This window comes from Balaenoptera ricei, chromosome 4 (genome assembly GCF_028023285.1).
Source record: "Balaenoptera ricei isolate mBalRic1 chromosome 4, mBalRic1.hap2, whole genome shotgun sequence".
Lineage (NCBI taxonomy): Eukaryota > Metazoa > Chordata > Mammalia > Artiodactyla > Balaenopteridae > Balaenoptera > Balaenoptera ricei.
The window spans coordinates 29,291,507-29,309,009 of NC_082642.1; the positions used below are offsets into that span (position 1 = coordinate 29,291,507).

At 36.6% G+C, this 17,503-nt stretch overlaps 1 protein-coding gene and 1 non-coding gene across 5 annotated transcripts in view; both read right to left on the reverse strand.

The window, feature by feature from the left end:
• Nucleotides 1–17,503, reverse strand: part of ANKRD28 (ankyrin repeat domain 28) — a 175,858-nt gene that overhangs the window by 62,489 nt on the left and 95,866 nt on the right. For all 4 annotated transcript variants that reach the window (XM_059920372.1, XM_059920371.1, XM_059920373.1 and 1 more), the window contains one exon: nt 10,115–10,193. In XM_059920372.1, the coding sequence (XP_059776355.1) occupies nt 10,115–10,193 (79 nt within the window). The remainder of the gene's footprint in view (nt 1–10,114; nt 10,194–17,503) is intronic.
• Nucleotides 2,776–2,906, reverse strand: LOC132365622 (small nucleolar RNA SNORA18). Its single transcript, XR_009503150.1, has one exon. It is a non-coding gene; the product is annotated as a small nucleolar RNA SNORA18 (small nucleolar RNA).

Genomic DNA, 17,503 nt, shown 5'->3' on the forward strand with positions numbered 1-17,503 from the left:
AGGGAGGCTAGGCCCCAGGTTAAAACAACACAGGGAGCACCTGTTTCTGAGCTCTACAAAGTCAGGCATCCAAATCACAAGTGTCCCATGTGACTCTAGGTCTCATTCCGCAAGAAGACTAATTCACCTGCTTTCTCCCTAATCTGATCACTCACCAAGATCTGCCAATTCTTTGATTTTTGAACCTCAGTTATCAGTAAAATAAGAGCTGTGGTAAATGATCTCTACGATCCATTTCCAGTGATAATATTCTACCCTATTTTGAAATACTCAGAATAAATTATTTCATGCTTATTAAATACCTTGCCTTACTTTAACATTCAATAAATAAGATAATATCTTTATAATCAATACCAGGGATCTTCAAATTACAGCCCACAGATTGCCAGCCACCTATTTGATAAATAAAGTTTTACTGCAACATAGCTACACCTATTCCCTTACATGTTAAATAAGTAGCTTTCACATTACAGGAGTAGAGATGAGTAGTTGCCAGTGTGTCTGTATGACCCTTCACATAAAAAGTCTATCAGCCTCTGATCTAGGCGAAGTACCTGAGAGTTGATGCTATTAAAATTATTTCTATTTTCCTATGTGTTTGTAATAATTATAGTCCCACTAATAATTTTCTAAAACTTCTGTTTGCAGAGCATAGGTTTTTTTCTCTGCTCCTAAGCCACAGAGGAGATAGTCCCTATACAGTGAGCTGGGTCAGGAGCCAAGTACTCTTAGCACTCTTCCCAAACGGGAAATAATGCTTTCCTTTGGCTGTCTACCAAAAGCAGTGGCAAAAGCTTCAGATTCTGTTTTCAGGTTGGGAGAAGAATGAGCAAAAAGCAAGTACATTTCCACTTTTCCACCTGTGATGCTAGACCACCCCCCCTACCACCAAGCTAGTGCACTGTATCATTTAAGAGGGTGTTATGGATATATAGATATTGTGGGTTGAACTGTGTCCCCACCACCAAATTCATATGCTGAAGTCCTAACCCCAGCACCTCAGGGTCTTCATAGAGGTAATTAAGTTAAAATGAGGTTTTTTTGTTTTTTTAGCAGGGGCCCTAATGCAATATGACTGGATCCTTATAAGCAGAAGAAATTTGGACATAGACATGTACTGATGGAAGACACAAGAAGAAGGCGGTCATCCACAAGCCAAGGAGAAAGTCCTAGAACAGAGCCTTCTCTCACAGCTTTCAGAAGAAACTGACTCTGCCAACACCTTGATCTTGTACTTCCAGCTTCCAGAACTGTGAGAAAATAAATTTTGTTGTTTAAGCCACTCATCTTGTAGTAATTTGTGATGGCAGCCCTAGTAAACTAATACACCAACACTGCAGTCTTTCAAAGGTCACACACTTTAGGTCTAATTCTTAATACCAGAAACACAGTACACATATTTCCTTATTAAGAACTTTATTTTCTAAAAAAGGCCAATTAAATGATTGACTAATGCCTTATTCAACACATTATTTAACCACCTAACACATGCTAGAAACAGCCTGAGGCAAACCTAGGTTTGAAAAATATAAGCATTACATGAATGGCTCCCATAAAAATATCTATATTTAGGCAGCCAGTAAATTTAGTCCTTAAAACAGAAGTTCTTCAACAAAAGTTATTTCCTATACAAATTTTACTAAATGCTAAGTAGATGGGGGTGGGTAGAGTGTAGAGGGGAGCACAGTTCAGACTGCAGCAGAGTTAAGAGTCAGATAGCCTGAACTCCACAGTCAGATAGCCTGGGTCTGAAATGCTGGCTCTAGCTTTTATTAGCAGTATAACTTTCAGCCAGTTACCACATCTCTAAATGCTTTCGTTTCCTTTATCTATAATAATACCTTCAGAGTTAAGAGGATAAAATGAGGTCATAAATGAAAAAGCTAAATTTAACATAGTACTTGAGATATAGTAAGCACTCACTGCTTCCTATTACTTCGCTCCATTCAATAATAATTGTAAGAGTAATTCTACTAGACTCTAGTGTTACTATATAGATTCTATGGAAGGATTCACTTGTTTGATTACATATAACATGTCAAAAGTTATACCCCTCATCCGTGAATCTTAAAAATGCATCACGGACATCAAGTGAAGCTTCTTCAGGAAGGCTACCAATTCGACTAAAAGAGCGTGTTTGTGTGCATGTCCTTTTGCCTCCTTCTCTCCACTGTTTGTGTCCTAGAATCCCTATCTAACACCCTTTTAGATGATCTAGAGGTCATCCACAGGAGAATCTCCCTTTATAACACAGAAGAACAAGGTAAGGCTGTACTACAGGAGAGACCAAGGAAGAATCTTCATTATTTTTTTTAAGGGTTTTTTTTTTTAATTACATGTAACACAAAGTTATTTAAGTCAATAAATTTTTAAGGAATTTCACATGTTCTGATTCTTTCCACTGCCAATCACCTTAGTTCCTCCAAACTCATAATCTTCAAGATAAAACAGCCCTTTCAAAAAGAAGTTATTATGTGAGTCAGCCCACAATTCTTTTAGTTAGGCTTCTTTGATCTCCAATGAAATATGGACACACTTCAAAATTCCCCACCTGTAATCTTTGGGATCCAATTTCCTCAAGCGATTTACTTTAGGACCATGTTTACCGTCAGGAGATGGATCTGCCTGGTTCTGAATTTGACACCCTCTAAAAATGTATTAGGTTCAAATTATACTCACTCCTAAGCTATCACACCCTAGAACAGTACAGATCATTGGGATATGCCAATACCTAAGATAACAAGTTTGTTAGGTTTTTCATAGTTTACTTGGCAGCTCTGTCTTGTAGTTCTTTCCCACAGATCTAACAGGTAGTTCTATGAGTAAAGGAAACCACACAGTTAATCTATGAGGTGTTTCCAACGATGTAGGTTTACAGAAAAAGCCCCATCGGGATAGACCTCAACAGTCTTCATTATTTTTGACAGAGCTGCTGGAGATGGAGGGTAAGAGCCAATCACCATCGATCACAACCTAAGAACCTGTGATCCAAGGAGCTGCCAGGTCACCCCAACTATCTGTAGTACATCAAGAATAAAGGAAGCTATGCTACTAGGACTGAAAGAAAACACATTTGGTTTGAGAGCTATGTGAAGAAACAAACGTTAAGTGATGCTAACTTTTTGCCCCTCCCTACTCCAAATAGATGTTCTGGATAAAGCATATTCCTCAATGATATATAATAGCAGTCCAGTGGTTAGGACTCCACGCTTTCACTGCTAACAGCCCGGGTTCAATCCCTGGTAGGGGAACTGAGATCCCACAAGCTGCATGGTGTGGCCAAAAAAAAAAAAAAAAAACTTAAAGGATTCAGCACAGGACTAGAGCAAAAATATACAAAAGCAGAGTAAACTGAGCAAAATACAGTTAATAGGTAAATATATTTGAAAGAAATTATCCCAGGAAAGGAGAGGAAGAATTTGTGAACTACTCTTTATACACAACTTCAGAGAAATTAACTTCTGAACAGAGACCTCAAAGAAAAGCTCCAAGAAAGAGGTAAGACAATGCAAAGAGATGAGAGCTGGCAGATCAGGAAAGAGCAAAGGAAAATAAAGCAATCAAAGATAAAAGCCTAGAAACAACAAAAAGCAGAGTAGACATGTCTTTCAACACAGTCGAGAATCTGAAGCCACAGCCAGAGTGAATCTTTAAAAAACTAGGTCAGCCTCTGTCCCTCCACCCAAAACTCCCCATTGGTTTTCCACGTCACTTTAAGGGCCAAAGCAAGTCTTTACCTGGAACACCCCCAACCTCTGCTTTACCTCCTACTGCTTTTTTCACTTGCCTCCAAACATGCTACACCTCGCGGTGTGTGTTCTTGCTAATCTCTTAATTTCCACTAAACATCTGCACCGTATGCAAGGCTCGCTTCCTTATTTGCTTATCTCCTCGAATGTCACTGAATCCTTTCCTGATAACCCAACACAAAATAGCAACTGATCCCCACCCAACATACCATTCCTTTAATTTTTCCATAGCAATTATCAACACATGACAAACTACATATTAACTTGCTACTATCTCCCCCATTAAAACATAAAGTCCGTAAAGGCTGGGACTTCATTTATTTTATTCACTGCTCTACCACAGCACCTAGAACGGTACCTGCTATGCAGCCGGGCTCATTAAGTGTTTGTTGAATGAATGAAGGATAGGTAAAAGGAAGTAACTTAAAACTAAATGTAAAGACAAAATTACAATCAGAAAAAAGCTGATAAAGACAGATGAAGGATATCCATTTTAGTAGCAAAACACACTGCAGAAAAATGTACTGATAGAAAAACACACGGAAATAAAACATGCAAAGATGCAATGAAAGATATAAATGAAATAAAAATCCAAATTTCAAAACTAAAAGTGTACATTCACATAATGCCCTAGCAAAAAAGAATCAACAGATTTAGCCTAGGAAAGTTAGCATGAATTTCAGGGATAAAGAATTGAATCCTACAGGCATCCAGGCAGAAGAGAATGGACTATGGTGGTGGAAAGTGTAATGGGGGGATGGAATGTAAGCAGAGAGGAGCTCAATTCAAGACTTTCACTCAACGCTAGAAGACAGTGGAGTAACATCTACAATGTTGAAAGGAAAAAGCGTAAATTGAGAATTTTATAACTAGCTAATCTACCCTTCAGCTAAATAAAAAAAGGAAACGGTCCAAAATAAATAAGATACCATGGAATACAATATCCATGAGCTCTTACAGAAAATATAAAAACAAAAACTACTTGATGATGATGTCTATTCAACCAAGAGACATCAAAATTTTAAAACCTGGGAATAGAGAAGCTATGAATAAGGACAGAGTGTGTGTGGATAAAACAGTGGAAATTATGATTACAAAATAAACTGTAACATTGTAATTCTTGACAATGGAAACACAAGAGTGAAACAAATTACAGAACGTTACTTCCTAGTTTCTCATCATAGTAAATCAGAAAACAACCAAAACCTGAAACATAAACATCCGTGAACATCAAAGTACACGGCTCTAAGGAACGATCAACTTCCTTATATTCTTCACTTTTCATTTTAGAGAAATATTTTAGGAACTATTTGTTCTTGCCATGGATACCAAAGTAGTTTTTATAATATGAAATTACAGTAATTTACTTTATTGTGTGTTCCTATTGGAGCATACCATGACTTTGTATAATGCAAGAGCTAAATGGAGATTATTATTTCACACTGCTTAATTTTCTTAAGATTACACTAAAGTTAACCTAATTACTATTGTAACATGTCATTGGTAACTAACATGAAGGGTAAGAACAGTCTACCCTAAACTTTTCAGTAACAATTTTCATTACTAATTGCAAACAAATTAGCCTAATTTTGTTGTCTACTTTCCCCTTCATGTATTTATTTCTCTTCTTTAGGGAATTATCAGGTTAAACACCTAGTTTCAATTCTAATTTATCACTTACTAAAAATCCATTCAATACAATTATAAGGCTATTTTGAAATCGGGGTATGTAAATTAGTGTATAACTTGGGCCTCAACAACCATGGCATTCAAATCAAATTTAAGCAGAACCTGTGAAGCACCACTACAGAACCTCAAGAGTGTACATATACTGTCTGAAGACTACTGTTCTGGGTGATAATTATTTTTCCCCCAGTTTTATTATATAATTGACATATAACATTATATTAGTTTAAGATGTAGAACAAAATGATCTGACATATAATATAGAAATGATTACTACAATAAGTTAACATCCATCACCTCACATAGTTAAAATTTTTTCTTGTGATGAGAACTTTTAAGCTTGCATCCCCAGAACTATCTTATAACTAGAAGTTTGTACCATTTGACCACCTTTACTCATTTCCTCCACCCCCCACTTGTCTAACTCTGGCAACAACCAATCTATTCTCTGTTTCTATCAATTTGGTTTTTGTAGATTCCACATTTAAGTGAAATCATGAATTATTTGTCTTTCTCTGACTTATTTCATTTAGCATAATGCCCTAAAGGTCCATCCATATTGCTGCAAATGGCAGGATTTGCTTCTTTTTTTACAGCCAAATAATATTTCAATGTATGCATTTACCACATCACCTTTATTCATCCATTGACAGACATTTAGGTTGTTTCCATGTCTTGGCTATTGTGAATAATGTTGCGATGAACATGCCTGTATCTCTTTGAGATGGTAATTTTGTTTCCTTTGGATATACACACAGAAGTGGGTTTGCTGGATCATATTGCAGTTCTATTTTTAATTTTTTGAGGAACCTCCTTACTGTTTTCCACGGTGGCTATACCAATTTATATTCCCACCAACAGGGGTTTTCCTTTTCTCCACATCCCTGCTAATACTTGTTAATGCTTGTTTTTTTTTTAATGATAGCCATTCTAACAAGTATGAGGTGGTATCTCATTGTGGTTTTGCTTTGCACTTCCCTGATGATTAGTGATGTTGAGCACTTTTTCATGTACCTTTGGCCATATCTCTGTCTTCTTTGGAAAAATGTGTATTCAGTCCCTCTGGCTGACTTTTAACCAGATTGGTTTGTCTGTTTTTTGCTACTGAGTTGTATGAGTTCTTTATATATTTTGGATATCGATCCCTTATTAGATATATAATTTGCACATTACTTTCTCCTATTCTGTAGGTTGCCTTTTCATTTTGTTGGTTTCCTTTGCTATGCAGAAAGAAGCTTTGTAGTTTGATGTAGTCCCACTTGTTATATCTGATTTTGTTTCCTTTGTTTTTAGTGTCAAATCTAAAATATCATCACCAAGACTGATTCCAAGCTTACCCTGTATGTTTTCTTCTATGAGTTTTATGATTTGGGGTCTTATGTTCAAGTCTTTAACCCATTTTGAGTTGATTTTTGTGTATGGTATAAGATAGTTGCCCAGTTTCCCCACCACCATTTATTGAAGAGATGGTCCTTTCCCCATTGTCTATTCTTAGCTCCTTTGCCTTAATCGATCACAATATGCACAAGTTTATTTTGGGGCTCTCTTTTGTTCCACTGATCTCTGTGTCTGTTTTTATGCCAATACTATATACTGTTTTGATTATTACAGCTCTGTAATATAGTTTAAAAATCAGGAAGCTCCAGTTTTTTATTTTTTTAATTTTTTTAATTTTATTTTTTTTTTATTTTTTTAATTTTTTTGGCTGTGTTGGGTCTTCGTTTCTGTGCGAGGGCTTTCTCCAGTTGCGGCAAGTGGGGGCCACTCTTCATCGCGATGCGCGGGCCTCTCACTATCGCGGCCTCTCCTGTTGCAGAGCACAGGCTCCAGATGCGCAGGCTCAGTAGTTGTGGCTCACGGGCCTAGTTGCTCCGCAGCATGTGGGATCTTCCCAGGCCAGGGCTCGAACCCGTGTCCCCTGCATTGGCAGGCAGACTCCCAACCACTGCGCCACCAGGGAAGCCCCCGGAAGCTCCAGTTTTATTGTTCTTTCTCAAGACTGCTTTGACTACTTGGGTCTTTGTGGTTCCATATATATTTTAGGATTGTTATATTCTACGTCTGTGAAAAATGCCACTGGAATTTTGATAGGGATTGCACTGAACCTGTAGATTGCTTTGGGTAGTATGGACATTTTAACAATATTAATTCTTCCAATCCACGAGCACGGAATATCTTTCCATTCCTTTGTGCCTTCCTCAATTTCTTTCATCAATGTCTTATAGTTTTCAGTGTACAGCTCTTTCACTTCCTTGGTTAAATTTATTCCTAGGTATTTTACTCTTTTGATGCAATCATAAATGGAACTATTTTATTAATTTCTCTTTCTGATAGTTATTAGTATATACAAGCACACAGATTTTTGTATATTGATTTTAGATCCTGCAACTTCACTAAATTTGTTTATTATTTCTAATAGTTTTTTGATGGAGTCTTTATAGTTTTCTATATGTAATATGTCACCTGCAAAAAGAGACAGTTTACTTCTTCCTTTCCAATTTGAACACTTTTAATTTCTTTTTCTTGCCTAACTGCTATGGCTAGGACTTCTAGGACACTGTTGAAAAAGTGATGAGACTGGGTATTCTCACCATGCCCCTGATTTTAGAGGAAAAGGTTTCAGCTTTTCAGCTTTAAGTATGTTCGCTGTGGGCTTGCCATATATGGACTTTATTATGTTGAGGTATAGTCCCTCTATACTTACTTTGTTGAGAGTTTTTACCACGAGTAGGTGTTGAATTTTGTCAAATGCTCTTTCTGCATCTATTGAGATGATTATATGATTTTTAGCCTCATTTTGTTAAGGTGTGTATCACATTGATTGATTTGTGGAAGCTGAACCATCCTTGCATCCCTGTAATAAATTCCGCTTGATCATGGTGTATGATCCTTTTAATGTATTGTTGAATTTGGTTTACTAATATTTTATTAAAGATTCTTGCATCTATGTTCATCTGGGAAATTGGGGTGTAACTTCCTTTTTTTGTAGTGTCTTTTTCTGATTTTCGTATCAGGGTAATGCTGACCTCAAATGAGGTTGGAAGCATTCCTTCCTCTTCAAATTTTGGAACAGTTTGAGAAAGATAGGTATTAACTCTTCTTTAAGTGTTTGGTAGAATTCACCTGTGAAGCCATCTGGTCCTGGACATATTATTAAAGCAGAATATGCCTCAATTAAGAGGAAGCATTATTTTTCTCTTGAACCTCCTCAGTTCTTACCTCTAGTAAATTTCAGCTGAAAACTAGTGAGCTAGCATCCACAGAGGAACAGACATCTTCAAGGAAGTACGTCAGTGATAAAGTTATTCATAAAGAAACTAATATAAGAATATTAGCTTGGTCCATAAGTGACTGTAATTCTATAAGATCATGCAATTTGTTATAAAAACCACATTTAAAAAACTTTATTAATTTATAATGGGAAAATTCTATTCAGGCTACTATTTAAGAGGATTTTCACTCAAAATTTCTCTCAGTGCTCCTTCTCCCAAATATCAAAGGAATGATACTATCTCTCCAATTGCATTATGCATATATCTGTGCAATCTGGCAACACAAGCACAATTCAAACATAGGCATCCTTTTTCAATAAATATCACTTACGATAATCTGGATACAACAAAAATATTTCTAAGCTCTCTTTGATTGCCTGTTTTAGGACTGCAAGAAGTCTGACCACCATAGGTGCTATTCTATAGGACACAGATTTACCATTACTTCATATTGTAAGGTCTTGAACAGGTTAGAAGAAATTTAAAAATAAAGTACAATTTCCTAAAATATATTTTACAGGTCCTCAAAAAGAATTAGACACAAGCTATTTAAAGACATAAATCTTGCTGGTATCATTTTCAAAATATATCTACAATCACATCTTTTCTAATCCCCTCCAATGCTGTACTAGCTCCAAGCTACTATCACCTCCTCGTTGGAGAACTATTATCATCTCCCAGCAACTCTGTGGTCAATGAGGCCTTATATGACTACTCCATATAATACCCAACTTATATAATGCTCATCCCACTCCATTACAGAGGTCCCTCAGCATTCGCAGGGGATTGGTTCCAGGACCCACTGTGGATATCAAAATCTACAGATGCTCAAAGCTCTTATATAAAATGGCATAGTATTTGCATATAACCTATGCATATTCTTCTGTATACTTTAAATTATCTCTAGATTACTTATAATACCTAATACAATGTAAATGCTATATAAATAGCTGTAAATACAATGTAATGCTATGTAAATAGTTGCCAGTGCATGGTAAATTCAAATTCTGCCTTCTGGACCATTCTGGAATTTTTTCCAAATATTTTTGATCTGTGGCTGTTTGAATCCATGGATTCAAAACCCATGAAAACAGAGGGCTGATTGTATTCTGATCTACTTTTTCATTTTTCCATAGCACTTATCTCCTTCTAACATACTGTAAAATTTACTTGTATTTGTAGCCTGTTTTTCTTTAGAGTATATGCTCCACAAGGCAGTGACTTGTTTTCCAATGTACTCTAAGCACCAAAACAGTACCTGGGACATGATATGAGATCATTACTTCTAGAATGAACAAATAAGTTTCAGGTTGTTTAACAAATATGAAGAAATAGTCAATGAGGTTTAATAAATATTAAATATGACCAAAATGTGCATGATGTGCTCTTACACAGAGCTTACCATACCAGATAAAATAAGCAATTCAATGATTTCTGCATCTCCAAGATAGGCAGCAGCATGCAGTGGAGTTCTCTTTTCATTGTCCTGTGATAAGAAGGAAAGATGGAACATAAATTTTAATATAAAGTTAATTTTAATATACTTTAAATGAAGAAAAGCCATTATTAACTACAGCTCACTACTTCCACAACTCTAGTGTAGTCTGCAAGTCCCATTATCAGAGTATTCCTTTGCAAGGAGAAGAAAAGCCTAAAAAATATATTTTGGCCTTAAAAGAATGGTATAAAATGCAGCAAAGAATAAAAGAAAAACCTAAGATGACAAAGAAATAACTTAAGACTTTCTTTGAATAAAGATGCCTATGCTGCTTGTATACACAAGAAAATTTCCTTTACTTCATACTACTCTCCCACCCCCCCAATATATTTCCACAATTTTACATAGTTTAGAATTGTTGATCTAACTAAGTAAAACAAACCCTAACAAACAAAAAAGTTTGCTTATCAAAATGTTTCCACAGGACTATAGTGGCAAAAATAGAAAATATCTCTGGGGATCTGAAATTATCCCTTAAAATAATCCTAAGCTTTTTCTTAAAGTTCCTGCCAATTTCATTTTTAGCTCTAAAATATATTCCTATCCTATGCATAGTCTTCTAAATCTTCCTCCAGGAAGAGACGCTACATCTAAGTGCATGGCTGTGTGTACTTCCCCCCTCAAACAACAATGTCCTCCAGTTTGAGAAGCAAGATCTTAGAGTAATGTCACATTCAGGGATTCAATTCACATTACACTTCATCTAAAGTTACAACAGAGTGTTGCTGACTTGGCTGTATCTGAGAAAGCTATTCATTTAGAAATATTTAGTTTGAAATTTACATCCAATTTTTTAGATACTGGCTTTTGAGCCAGATTATTAGTTGTTTTCCATTATCCGTTTCCCCTTTGTCCATAGGAATAAAGTTTTACCTGGTTATTTACCCACCAGCAAGAGAATAGACTCCTAGCATGCCTTGAAATTTTGTTACTTAGTGTGGACCAATGGTACGTGAGTGGAAGTAAAGGCACAACTTTCAGGTCATCTTCAACCTAAAAGACACCAATCCAGAGCTAGACTAAAACTTTCCCACTTCCCTCAGGCTAGAAGGCACATGTGCAACTGTACCGGCTTTGACCATGCAGAGGCAGGCCAATATCCTACAAGTCTGTTAAGCAAAACATACTGAATCATCTTGTAGAGCACACAGTTGCCCCACCAACACAGAGCTGGACCACTAACTTCTAGACTATTAAGAGAAATAAAATTCTTATTTAAATAGGTATTGTATTTTGGGGTCTCTTGTATTAAGATAACATTATAACTTTCAAGATTTAAAAAAATGAAAAATTTCACATCATAATAATTTTCCAGTTTGGCAACCAAAACCCCAATTATGCTAAGAAAAGATAGTTAGGCCAATGAGAATAAATTAGGAAAAAAACTGCTAGTCAAAAGAGGGGTTAAAAATATTCACAGGCAATTCTAAAAAGGTTTAGCTGTAGTATATAAAGGAATTAGAAAGATGTGTGTAACACAATTATAACTGGCTCTACATACGTTTCTTCATATAATTTTAATATATTTGTGATACTGGTTTTGTTCTTAAAATAGTTGGTATAGTGGTTATTAATATTTTTAATAAGCTAAGAGTTCCTGTCTCTCTAACCCCAATTAATTTCCACAAGACCACGTTTTTTATTCCAATACATACCACATCAAACAAATGGTTTGCATAGAAATTACTGAACAAACTGTCATTGAAACAGCTAACACAGAACCACTAAAATATCAGGCTTTATTCAAAGCTGAGTCCTAACTTAGTCAATTTAATAAAAAGATCTTTGGCTTAAGGCTTTTCAGTGTTAATCACTAACACATCAAACTTCCCTAGTGTTTAAATATGAACAGACCCACTCAAATTGAGGAACACATCTAGTCCACAGTATAAACCACATACACAGCACACACAGAAAGTGAGTCATTTATGTGTGAGAGATGTCTGGAATTCTACGACTCAATGCCTTAAATCCTATTTATGTATTATTTTATGACTCATGAACTTTCTTTTTTCTTTAATTTGATTTGGAGAGAGGAAAAACTAAGGAATAAATTGGTTAATTTTAAAAGAAAAAATTTTACCTATCATATTTTACTTTACTACAATTAAATATTGAAAATCATGCAATAAAACATTTAAGATTCCCTTTAACAAAATTTATTAGAATGAAAAAATGACTATTCCCTTATACACATTGAATTCCACTTAAAGGAATTTTCTTTTTTAAGATAAAGGTATTGCTATGTGTGTGCAAGCAAAACTTAGGTATATTTATTGATCATATAGGAAGCAAAATGCCGAAAACAATTTCAATGTCCATCAATAAGGAAGTGGTTATTTAAAATTATGAAACACAAGCAGCTCTTAACCAACCTTCATTTAACTGAATCACATGATTAATCAATATTTTCTGTTTCCTGAGTAAAACTAATGGTGACTTTGGCACACCATGTGTTTTGACTAATAGACCACCACAACCAAGACCCTGCATGCTCGCTCCTACCACTGGGTATGTTTACCAAGGGTAAGACGCGTTTGTTACCACAACTGCTTGTGCCAACTGCACCTGCAATCATTTATGTAACTTTTAAAAATATTATTTAAACTGATGAAATAGGAATGAAAAAAGAAAATTGTTTCTATGATCACTAGGTTGAACACTATATAAAGACTCAATAAAGGCAAGCTACGAAAAAAAGTACTGTTGAATTGGGTGTGGCCAAGACAACTGAAACACTAAGGCAAACAGTTAAGATATTGAGAAGTTTTTGCCCTCAGTTTGATTCTTAAGTATCTAAATTCTCACATCACTTAAAGAAACCCAAAATGGGAATTACAGATAACGCACTGTGGGTATGGTCTATGCAAGGAAGGTAACATTGAACTGTCAGTGGACTCCAAAAAGCCTTGGCCCAGTATTTCTTTTAATGTCTGGAAAATACACATTGTTGCAGCAAAATGCTTAAAGATCATTTAAAATGCTTCCTTCTGTCAGACTTCGATCAGCTTATCACTACCAGTTATGAACATTTTTCAGATGAGAGGTCTTTGAGTTGCACACCCACATAGTGAAATATGATGTAAGGGCTCTGAATCCAATTCCAAAGTTGGGGGGGTGGGGCGGGTTTCCCCACACATCCAAGCAATGCTCCAACACCAGCTGGTCGTCCTACAACTCAACACAAATCTGACACCACCTACCAGGGGACAGCATCAGGTGTCACAAGTTAAGGGTTCAGTCCTACAAGACGGGGGCCCCACCCCACCTCAGAGGTAAACAGCAAGTCCAGGTTGTTACTGGTCCTCTGACTGACTGGCTACAAATCCAGGTTCCCCGGACCGCCTCCTTGGGTTTGATTAATTTGCTAGAGTGGCTCACAGGACCCAGGAAAGCAGTTTACTCACTAGATTACCAGTTTATTACAGAGGATATTGGAGGATATGAATCAACAGTCAGATGAAGAGAAACACAGGGCGGGATCCCAAACAAAGGAGCTTCCATCCTCACAGAGTGTGGGACCTGACACGGTGGAACGTGTAAGCATTTCTGGGTCACCAACCCGGAAGCTCCCTGAACCCCCTCCTTTTGGGTTTTTATGAGGTCCCACTACACAGGTATGTTTGATTAAATCACTGACCTCTGGCAACTAAACTCAATCTCTAGCCCTTCTTCTCTCCGCAGAGATCAGGGGGTGGGACTAAAAGTTCTAACCCTCTAATCACGTGGTTGACTCCAAAGGCAAGGGCTCCCGCCCTTAGGGGCTTTCCGAAAGTCATCTCATCACCATAAAAAAAGGCACCTTTGCTCTCCTCACAGGAAATGTCAAGGGTTTTTCTATGCTAGAAACAAAGACCAAATATATATATATACTTCCTATTATAAATCATAATAATGGGTGGGCCAAAAAGTGCCTTTTTTAAGTGGTTTTTTAAGTAAAAATAAAAGACACTTTTTCATTTTCACCAAGAACTTTATTGAACAATGATTCACCCTTCTCTTCAACTACCTTCTGCCATTTTTCAGGCAACTTTGTAATTCCATCTTCCCAAAACTTTTTATATTTTTGACCAAAGAACTGTTCCAGGTGCCTTTTACAGTCTTCCAGGGAATTGAAATTTTTTCCATTAAGAGAATTTGGTAAACACCGAAATAAATGGAAATCGGAAGGTGCAATGTCTGGTGAATACGGTGGATGAATCAGAACTTCCCAGCCAAGCTGTAACAGTTTTTGCCTGGTCATCAAAGAAACGTGCGGTCTTGCGGTATCCTGATGGAAGATTATGCGTTTTCTGTTGACTAATTCTGGACGCTTTTTGTCAAGTGCTGCTTTCAGCTGGTCTAATTGGGAGCAGTGCTTGTTGGAATTAATCGTTTGGTTTTCCGGAAGGAGCTCATAATAGAGGACTCCTTTCCAATCCCACCCTATACACATCACCTTCTTTGGATGAAGACCGGCCTTTGGTGTGGTTGGTGGTGGTTCATTTCACTTGCCCCACAATCTCTTCCGTTCCACATTGTTGTACGGTACCCGCTTTTCATCGCCCATCACAGTTTGTTTTAAAAATGGAATGTTTTCATTACGTTTCAGTAGAGAATCGCATACGGAAATATGGTCAAGAAGGTTTTTTTCACCTAACTTAAGTGGAACCCAAGCATCAAAGCGATTCACACAACCAAGCTGGTGCAAATGATGATTTCAACGCTTGGTTTGGATATTCTGAGTATGTTGGCTATCTCCCACTTGGTATAATGTTGATTGTTCTCAATTATTGTTTCGATTTGATCGCTATCAACTTCAACTAGTCTACCCGACCATGGAGCATCATGCAGCGAGAAATCTCCAGCACGAAACTTTGCAAACCACTTTTGACACATTCTATCAGTCACAGCACCTTCTCCATACCCTGCACAAATCTCTTCATGCATTTCAGTTGCGGTTTTACATTTCTTGAAATAATAAAGTGTAATATGCTGAAAATGTTGCTTTCTTTCTTCCATCTTCAATATTAAAATGGCTACACAAAAATTCATCAATTTTGCTAAGCCTTTTTTTGAATGAACGCTGATATGACAGCTGTCACATACAATCTAACGAAACTGTTTTGAATGAAGTTAAAGGCAACTAAGTGCTACTAGAGCCATCTTACGGAAAAAACCAAATGAACCTTTTGGCCAACCCAATATCACACTATGCTTTCAATTTAAAATAACAAGCAGACCCCCATGTTCCTTATCAATGGAACATCTCTAAAGCACACTGTTAAATGAAAAACGCAGGCTCGAAACAATTATATGCTAAAGGTTCTACACACTCCTAGGATTGAATATGCATAAAACATCTTCGGAAGGATACTCAAGGATATCTTGTATACTCAAGATACAGTGATTGCCTCTGGGTAAAGAACGCTGACACTAGAGTCTGAAGTGTGAGAGAGTTATTCTTCACCATTTGTGGCCTTTGGTACCGTATGGAGTTATTACCATGTACATGTTTCAAAAAGTAAAATAAAAAAATTAAAAATAACATTTCAATCAGCTGAAAAGCATTTCAGTAATTTCCCATACCAGGCATTTCACAAGTCCAGGTGCCCATTAAAAAAAGAAAATGTTTCTTAGATATTAAGTCGGTTTTTAAAGAAACCATACCTCCATGTTGTATTCTAAAACAATCCCAACTAGAATTATGAAATACACACAACAGACTCAAACAAAAAATTTAACTCATTTGATCACACAGCTTTTGATTATATCCACTGAAATAAATATTTTTCTTACAGTTCTTATGTGGTGCTCTGAAAAGATATTTTGTGCATATGATTAGGACTACAAAAAATTATTCACCCTCCCCAAATAAAAGCAAACTGAAAAACAGCTTTAGTGCTTATAAGTGATTATCCTGAAAGATGGGAAAAGGACACATATTAAAGGAGACCAGTGATTGCTAACCACTTTGGGGATGGGCCACAGGCTAATGGTAGACTGGTGCATTACACACAAGTGATTGGAACATGAGGGAGTTCGTTTGTGGTGATGCAATAGCTCTGCATCTTGAACATGTTGGCGGTTATACAAATCTACACATATGACAAAATGTCAAAGAATTACACACAAAGATGTTACCATCACTCCTCTCCTCCTCCCCCATATGAGTGCATGCAAAAACTGGTGAAACCCAAGAAAGGAATGTGGTCTAATTAGTTGTTCTATGCCAGTATCAACTTCCTGTTTTTGATAATGCACTGTAAGATGTCATCATAGGAGGAATCTGGTTGATAGAAACACAAGACCCTCTCTGTACCATTTCTATAATTCTGGAGTATCTATAATTTCTTCAAAATAAAGTTTTTAAAAAGTGTTCAGAAACATCCTGAATTATACTTTAGTTTTTATGTTGTACTACGGCGAACTCCAGAAACAGTCAGCAAAACACAGGCAAGCAAGGTTAGACAACCTAGGGAATGAGTCTGTGAGAAAGAAGGGAATCTATGGTATATCCCAAGCACAGCCCAGGAAAAGCGTTATTAGATCTAACAGGAAGTGCCTTACGTCAAACCTGGGAACTCAAACTGCACTTACACATTCTCAACATTTTCTGTGGAAGCTTTAACTTAAAGCAGATTTTAGGATCAGGTTGGAATAAGAGGAAGCCTATAAGGTAGGAAAACAGAGAAGTGAAAAGTTAGAAATGATAAACTGAAAGAGAGACAGAACACCTGTACAAGAAGAAATGCTTAGAGAGTCTAAGAATTCATCTATGTATATGGATTCAACTACAGCCTTCACAACAATGACTCAATTCCGCAATTCTGCCCTACTCCAAGTACTGAAGCATTCGTATATATTAGCTGTAACCAGGAAGAATAGTAACACCAACATCACAGAGCTTGCTTTATGCTACGACTACTCCAAGCACTTTACCTCACAAGGTTAAGGAAGTGAATACATATAAGGAAATCAAGTCACAGAAAAGTTTAAGGAATTTACTCAAGATCATGTGGAATTGGCAGAATCAGGATGGAAGCACAGGCAGTTGAGCTCCAGGTGTGTGATGTTAACTTATTATACAGACTATTTACAAGGCTCCACTATTTATTTAACTGCTGTCTGCTTAAAACTAATCACTCTCCCTCAAAACATTCTGTGGCCTGACTTCACTTATTCTTATCAATTTCTTATCATAATTTTCTAAGTAGGTTTTTTTCTTTTCTCTATTTTTCCCATTTACTTTCCCATAATGGTCACTCTCTTTTCTGTCCCATCATTTTTACTTTTTCTTTTATTTCTACTGCTATCAG